This window comes from Athene cunicularia (assembly GCF_003259725.1).
Source record: "Athene cunicularia isolate RWA chromosome 1 unlocalized genomic scaffold, athCun1 chr1_part2, whole genome shotgun sequence".
NCBI lineage: Eukaryota > Metazoa > Chordata > Aves > Strigiformes > Strigidae > Athene > Athene cunicularia.
In genome coordinates this window covers 11,152,826-11,161,281 of record NW_020799092.1, presented here as the reverse complement: position 1 = coordinate 11,161,281, position 8,456 = coordinate 11,152,826, and the positions used below count along the sequence as shown (strand labels likewise).

The 8,456-nt window shown below is 43.9% G+C and overlaps 1 protein-coding gene across 1 annotated transcript; it reads right to left on the bottom strand.

Annotated features, from left to right (window-relative positions):
• Positions 1–1,130: 1,130 nt before the first annotated feature.
• On the bottom strand, positions 1,131–7,999 carry LOC113488115 (aldose reductase-like). The gene is made up of 9 exons (XM_026863137.1): positions 7,772–7,999; positions 6,666–6,782; positions 5,485–5,562; positions 4,732–4,854; positions 4,161–4,261; positions 3,906–3,987; positions 3,325–3,408; positions 2,501–2,583; positions 1,131–1,759 (listed from the first exon to the last, which is right to left on the bottom strand). The coding sequence occupies exons 1-9, from the start codon at positions 7,982–7,984 to the stop codon at positions 1,717–1,719; spliced, it is 924 nt and encodes a 307-aa protein (XP_026718938.1). The 5' UTR covers positions 7,985–7,999; the 3' UTR covers positions 1,131–1,716.
• Positions 8,000–8,456: the final 457 nt, after the last annotated feature.

Sequence of the window (8,456 nt, the reverse complement as noted above, 5' to 3'; positions counted from 1 at the left end):
AGCCTGTATTTGTGCTTGGGATTGCCCCAACTCATGTGCAGGACCTTGCACTTGGCCTTGTTGAACTTTGTGAGGTTTGCACAGGCCTGTCAAGGTTCCTCTGGATGGCATCAGTTCCCTCCAGTGTCAGCTGGACCACGCAGCATCAGTCATCAGTGAACTTGCTGAGGGTGCACTCAATCCCACTGTCCATGTCAAAGATGTTAAACAGCACCATTCCCAACACTGACCCCTGAGGAACAACACCCGTCACTGCTCTCCACTTGGACACAGAGCTGTTGACCACAACTCTGAGTACAGTCTTTGAGCCAATTCCTTACCACTGAGTTGTCCATCCACCAAAACCAAATCTCTTCAATTTAGAGACAAGGATGTTGTGCAAGAAAGTGTCAAACACTTTGAACAAGTCAAGGTAGATGATGTCAGTTTCTCCTCCCTTATCTACCAATACTGTAACCTGTCATAGATGGCCACTGAATTTTTCAGGCACGATTTAGTGAAGCCACGTTGGCTGTCACCAGTCACCTCCTTATTTCCATTGTGCCCTAGCATAGTTTCCAGGACAATCCACTCCATGATGTTGCTGGGCACAGAGGTCAGACTGGCCTGTAGTTCACCAGGTCTTTTTACCCTTTTTAAAAATGGGGTTATGTTCCCCCTTTTCCAATCAGTGGGAACTTCACCAGACTGCCACAACTTCTCAAATATTATGGATAGTGGCTTAGTCAATTCATCAGCCAGTTCCCTCTGGACTGCTTAACACAGTCCCCCCTCTTTACCCAGTCTGTTACTCTGGGTTTTCAATAGCCAGACGTCAGCACAGGCTACCAACCAAATCAGTCCACAGTGATACCACTGTACAGCTTTCTATCAGTTTCAATGCTGGTCTCCCATTACTTGTTGATCCAGGATCCATAATAAGACTTACCATTCTTGACTGTTCTTGTCAGTATTGCTCTGTCAACCAAAGCTCATTATACCAAGTCATTCAACTTCTGATCAAGACAAGATCTTGATGCTCCAGTGACATAATTTAAAATTAAGTATGGATGATGGTTTCCAGTGACATTGTTGATGCAAGTGGCTTGGTTTGTCAATTTTTCCCATTAGACTAGAACTTCAAACCAGCAGTAATTAAACATCTTTTATTTTGGATAAGAATAAAATTGAACACAATCTCTGCCCAGTTTAAGCCTGTAAAAGAATGCGACTGAAATAAGGACCAGTGTGAGTTGGTATGTGTCTATAGGTCTGGACATTTCTCCCATTTATTCTTTCCCAGAAAGCTTTGGGCTATGATCTAAAAGGAAAGTTAACTGTTGTCTTTATCCTCAATTATCTATTATTATGTAGTTCATTCTTTTAGGATGGATCTTTCTTCTGTGCTAACATATCCTTAACCTGCAGCCCTAAGTGGCAAGACAGAAGATTAAAAAAAATATCAGTTGCTAGTTCATTCCTCATGTTTTCTTATTTGTGATTTCAGCCATGCAGAGACACTCATCTAATGAGAATTATTATAGCCCATATTTTGTTCTTCAGAACAATTTTACTATTTCCTTCCACCAAAGAAGAAAAACCCAAAGTCACTGAATACATATACTGTGCCTTTGCTGGCAGGAGATACACAGTGTGCAAGCTACATAGTGGACAACTCTAGGCAACGCTAGAAGCTCAGACCCCAGAGGCCTGCAGGAGGGCAGGATAGAATTATCTTCAGTATTCTGCATTGAAAGGGTACTCCTTGTGGGTTTTGCACCTGGAGAAAAATCAAAGAGGAAAGATTACTCTCAAGGCTGAAATAAATGCTATATAGCAATGAGTGTACAGAGGAGCCTTCAAGGGAGGCTCTGAACTGTGTAAATGAAGAATGACTTTAGAAGGCTTATCAGCATAGAAATGGCATACATGACCAACAAGCTCAAGTGTTTTTCTATTATTCAGGCACTGAACAGTGGTGGGACCAAGTTACTTTCTAAATAAAGAGTTAAAGTTCACACTACTTAGAGAGAAAACAGCAGTTTCTGTGTCCTTTCAGCCAATACTTCTTGTCTTGCTATAGGCTTCCAAAGTGTACATCTGCAAGCAGCTGTTCATACTGCACTTCAGATGGTCATTCCCTCCCCAACCACCTATTTAAGAGCTGACATCAGTTTATAATTCACAGAAAAAAAAATTACTGTAAGTTTAAAACTGCCTGATGCTCATTTCTCCAATATGGACATAGCTAAAGTTATCAACTAGAACGCTCCGTTTGAAATTCCATGTTCATAAAGTTTCCTCTAGAAAGGATTCACAATGAATATACAATATGACTTCCACTCATTCTTCAGTCAGTAAAGTGAAAATATAGCTCCAATAAGATGTTAAATAACAGATTCATCCCCTAAATTATTTCAGATTTCACAAAATACCAATTTAAACATGTATACCAATACTTGTGAGATCAGAATAAATATTGGAAAATTCAAGAGTTTGAAGGAAACAAGCTGTCACTTACGTGATCATTGCACAGACTCTCCAGTTTCTGTTTAAGCTGAGAAGAGCTGCCATCTCCTCTTTGGTCAATTCAAAGTCAAACACCTAGCAAGAGAAACAGCTGGAAATCACCTCTTTGAACAAATCAAATCAGAAGCAAGAATCACAAGATTAAAGAACAAGTTCACATCAGAAAGGGTGCTGGTTAGAAACAATGGTTTCACGAGACAGGAAAATGAGAAGTATGTGGATTTCTGAGAAACAAACAAAAAAGACTGCCAGTTGCAGTTACATGTGCCAGCTGTTCAAAGACGTTTGGTAAGCACCTTAGTGTTGCAGAATGCCTCTATCCATGGAAGATGTATTTCTCCCCAATTCAAAAGAAAGATCTGGAAGACTTTCATATTTCAGTAAATCCAGCTGTGTTACTTCTGAAATTTTGATGTCCAGTATCAGAAAAAAAAAACCCCTGATTTAACAGTCAGAAGAGCAATGTGGCTTATTGACACCAGGACTCTTCCCTTAACATTGCTTATTCTATATTTTGAGGAATGTTACTGCGCTTGGGCTCTAAGCAAGCCCTGCCCACCACTTCATCCACAAGTCACAGAACAAGAGACACTATGTAAGGTGGCCAATAAGGTTATCAGCATACTTTTTCCAAGAGCTCTCTATCTTTTCTCCAGCTCTAGTTTTCATTATAGCCCTAGCTACCAGATAGAGGAAAAAAAAGCCCAGTTCTCCTGCTGGAGGGCCTGGGAAGGGCGAAAAAGGGTCATGCTTGCTATGCAGGGAGAAGGCACACCATGCCTGAAGGGCAGCACTCAGCTTACTTTAATCACTCACCTTGAAGTTCTCCACAATACGCTGTGGTGTGACAGATTTGGGAATTGCAATCACATTTCTCTGAATCTGGAAGCGAAGGAGAACCTGCAGGAACAGATCACTGAGAGAGGACATCTCCTCCTCTGGAGGAAGCAGACCCTGTCCCAACAGCTGTTTTCCATAAGCTTTAACCACTTCTGCAGAGCTGCATTTCAAATCATTCCCATCCCTGTGGCTGAGGTAGTGCTTCCTGGAGAGCAGAGAGAAGTGGCGGAGGCCCACTTTCCTATCCAGTTTTGGTACTGTCAATTAGTTTTTTCTCACCTGGGCTTTTAGCAGTCAATGTGAGGCTTTCATTCCCTGCAAGAGGACCCAAGAGGGGAAGTGACATCTGAAGATGGGTCAAGAATCTTTTCCTGGCTGAAGGCCAAAGAGATACTAGTAGCATATATTGTAGGCCACAGAGTAGGCAACCTGCAATGCTTGTTTACAGAGCACTACAGTTCATAGGGAACACTGATAGAGGCTGAACCTCCTCTTCAGACAGTTTCCTTAATGGCCATGTTATAGGAAGGTGTACCCACTGTCCAGCACCTACATACCTGTGCTGGGGTTTTATTGTGCTTGGCTGCAATGTCTTTGATCTTGGGGTCATCCAGAAGGGAAGGTTCCTCTGGATTAGTCCTACACAGAGAAAAAAAAAGAGAAAACCAGCACAGAGTCACTCCAGAATGATTCTACTTTGCATGAGTAATTTAAAAAAAAAAAGTAAAAAATGTATATGCACCTGCCCCATTACTCATTCAATTAATCTGAATGTTTCAAACTTAAACTACACTAACACACTTGGAAATTACCTGTCAGGGCGTCCAAGGGGACAGTACGCTGTCACAGTGATCCCTTTGGATTGGCAATAGTTGATCAGCTTCTCCTGGGTGAGGTACGGATGACATTCGATCTGCCAACACAGGAGCAGTGACCAACAGCTGTGGAACTACTATAGTGTTCCCATACTCCAGAGATTTTTTTTTTTCTGAATCCTAACTTCCTAATTACAGGCTGCCTCCAACTTAACCTGCACATGGGCACCAACTTTTCTATTGAGTCCTTAAGTACCTTTTTTATTTGTTCTGAGAGGCTTTATAAAATTCATCGGTTACGGTCAGAATGATAGCTCATGTCTGGATTCTTTATCCCTTCAGAGAATGCTTCATATAAAAATACTCTTAAAATTTGTAAAAAGTGGTTCAACAAGGTGAGGCAAAAAGGAAATATTCTGGTCCTTTTTGTAGTGAGGAATATCCATGGAGCAGGACTTAAGATAAGTGCTATGTCTATTTTGTTCTTTTTTTCTATCCCCTCATTCAACTGTAATCAGATCTTTATAATCCCTGGAAACTATTCATCTGCAGTCACTTTGCAGCTTACCTGGTTATTTGCAGGCTTATGCTTCAGTCCTGGCTTGTTCAAGATTCTTTCAGTCTGCTCACGGTTAAAGTTTGAGATGCCAATGGCTTTTACCAGACCAGCATCCACCAGCTCTTCCATGGCCTAATACAAAGTGCAGCAAAGTCAGCACCCAGGGTACAAGACATGACCTGAACACATTCTTCCTGATGTGGCTTGTTTCCCTTCATGGGCAGCACAGAGTAACTGCTTGGACTTGCCAGGTTTTTGATTCTCAAGCAGAAAAGTGGATCCTGTTAGTATCTGTGCCATGTCTTCTATCACACCAAAGCTCAAAATCACTGTTGAGACTTAAATTCACTGAGTTACACAAGAACAAGTTCACTAACTCTACTACTGTCACAGCACAGGAGGGCTATGCCCTAGGAGGAGGGCCGGATCACAACCTAAGTGTCTACTTCTGCAAAATCTGTTTGAGCAGTTCAAGAACTGCATGAGAACTGACTGCAGTGAAGAACAATTGTATAACTGTGGTTGAGTAAACAACTTTCTGCAGCTTCACTGAAAATGACTGTGTAACTCGATGACTTGAGATACGAATCCACAGTGAATAGGAATAATAGCTTGACTAAGCATAAACATTTTTAAAAGCTACCACATACTTTTGTGAATTCTTTCCAACTAATTGTGCATACATGCATGAGCCATTCTGTGACTGCTGAAGCTAACACCACTGCTGAGAAGACATGACTCTTCCACTGTGGCTGAACTTACCTCCCATGTATGTAGAATATCTGTGTTGCTGGGTATAGACATGCCTTTGTCATCTGTGGGAAACAGCTCCTCTCCTGCCTGTCAGTGACAAAGAAAATCCTTGAAAAATCTATTGAAAAGTTTGCTTAATATCACGAGAGCTCACAACCATGACAGTTTAAACTCCTAGTGCACGCAAGAACATTAATTCTTGTCTACATTCAGTCATTCCTTTGAGGAGCAGGAGGAATTTAAGGCATTTTTGCCTGTGATCGCTCCCATAAAGACAGGCTTTTCTGCTGGACCCCTCAAGTGATGACTCACCCAAACACCTACCGGGAAACAAACCACTCAGAACTACAGCCTCCAGTCTCATACACATTCATTTCATATATTGTTCTTTTGTGCCCACTTAGAAGGAACTGTTTTGTTCTTTTCCCAGAAGGGCATCAGGGACCTAGTTGGGTACTAGGAACACACAGCTTTGGCCTACCCAACACCAGATCTGCTAAAGAGAGGTACCATGTGCAGTGACAGTTCTTCCGTAACAAAGCTCAATGTTAACTAAAACAAGTAGGATGGAGACTGGACTATAGCAGGACAGAAACACTAAGAGTAGAAAGAGTCAGAGTGAGACATCAACTCCTTCACTAATCAGTGAAAGAGTTCAGGCCCCCAAGAAGTTTCACGTTTTGAATTCCTGTCTCAGAGCAGCACTAAGACTCCTACAGGCAAGGTCAGCTCAATCTGTACTGTATTAATGATTTAGTGATTAAAAAGAGAAATGACAACCAGAAATATTTTCTTTTGCTCTGTGATGCTATAACACAGAGGAGAAGATTTCTGACAGGCAGCAAAGTGCAGCCATCCTTCCTGCAAGGGGTAATTTTGAGATGAGCATACATTGATTTATAAGAGAAAGGAAGAACAGCCTAGTTTATGCTTGCAGCTGGGAGACCTGCCCCTAGTTTTCAGACCATCATTCCCAGGATCAAAGGCATATGCAAGCAATAGTCTCAGAGGCAAAGATCAAGAGCCTCGCTCATGTGGACAGAGTAAAACTGAGCACCACAGCAGTGCTGGTGCACAAAGACACGTGATTGTCTTTCTCAGCCAGAGCAATTGTTGGGCTGTAAAGGCACGTAGGTCCCCAAAAGCTGTAGTCACAAGAAACAAAACCAAGGGCATTACTAATGCTGTACCTTCAAACCAAAAGGCCAGTGCATGAGGTAGAGATCCAGGTAATCCAGTTTCAGGTCAGCAAGAGTCTTCTGGCAGGCTCCCTTCACCAGAGGTTTGTCATGAAACGTACACCATAGCTAGAGAAAAAAAAAAAAAAAAGGCACACTGCGACCTCCTGCATTAAAGCTCTTGGGTGCTCTCCTGTACAGGACAGAAATGCTCTTATCTTCTTTGAAAGGTGATGTGGAATGAGGTCATCCTAGCGCTCTTCAGATGGGCCCTGCTCTGTCATGGGACTGGCTCATGACACTGAAGGCAGCGTGTGCAGTGGCAGCACAGGTATTTGAGCAGGGTCATAACAGACAAAATCCTCTGGTCCATTACTTAAGACATAATTTGTGCTCCCCCCTTTTACAGAGTGTCTGCCTTGACAATAGGTGGCTTTTAAATTAAGACATAGTCTGTCATTCCTGAGGATGCATAAAACTCCTGCATTAAATTTAGCAGGCAAAGCCAAGAAAATATAAGCCAAGCCTCAAAGAAGGAGTTGGTACCAAACTTTATCAAGGTAAGTAGCAACTTCAGAATCCAGCTAAATATCCTGTTTTCCTTAGGAAGCAAGAGAAAGGGAACTGCTACCCGTCGCACTCTAGCTTTTCCTGCTTCCCTTTTGCATCAATTGGTTTGTGGGTATGAGATGCAGAGCTAGGTTCCTCTTCATCCATCCCCCAGTACTTCTGGGACTCCTCAGCAGAGTGCCAGATCACAGCAGGGCTGTGGTGCTCAAGCTTCCTGTAGCTTTTGCTGGGGGAAAATCAGAGCTTGTTTTCCTTCAGTACTATTGGGTTGACTGGGGAAGAAAGCTGCCACCAGACAGTCAGGATAAGGGTGATTATTCTCCCTGCTCAGAGCTCAAGGAACACACTCTTCCTATCCAGCAGCTACAACAATAAATATTATCAGCAGACAGGAAAGAATCAAACTTCATCAGTGTGCTGAAGCAAAACAGTAAAGTAGTATCAGGAGCTAGCGCATTTACATTATGAGATTCTCCAACTACTTTAGTTTCCTACTGTAAAAAAGGTAAAACCAGCTCGTCCATGATGCAAGACCATCTGATCCATACCTTACTGACAATGAAGAGGTCACTTCGTTTAACAACACCTTCCTTGATTTTCTCCTGGATCCCCTCCCCAACTTCCTTCTCATTCTGGTACACGTAGGCACAGTCAAAGTGGCGGTACCCAGCATCGATGGCAGCCATCACTGCAGCTTCCACCTTACCTGGCGGGGACTGAAGGGGAATAGGGCATGATAGGTCTTGATTTGGGATTCCCATCTGCTGCTCCTTAGGTAGTTAGAGAGCAGGTAAACACACAAAGGGGCTTTAAGAGGAGCTTTTCCATAAAGCTTTCCTGGGTACACATCTCAAGCACAGGCACCTGAGCTTAAAGCCAGTCTCCAGCCGTTCCTCTGTTCCTCCCACACCCCTCCCAGGCTGGGCTCTGAAGAGCCTTTGCAGAGCTGAGGCCCCAACGCCAGCACCGCTCTCCACGGCCGGGCCAAGGGCTCCTCACTTCCCCACACCGCTTCTCAGAGAAGCCCCCAGCAGCTTCGGGCGCGGATTTAAGCCAGCGAGTGGCCTCAACCCAGGCCGCCGTGACTGGCGTCCCCGGGCAAGGCCCTGCGGCGGTGCAGGAGTCCGGGCTGCTGCGAGGGGGCAGCGGGCAGGAGGGACCCTCGGTGCCAAGCGCCGCAGCGGCAGCCCCGTACCGAGCGGGGTGCCCCAGCGGAGACCCCAGGGCCGGGGT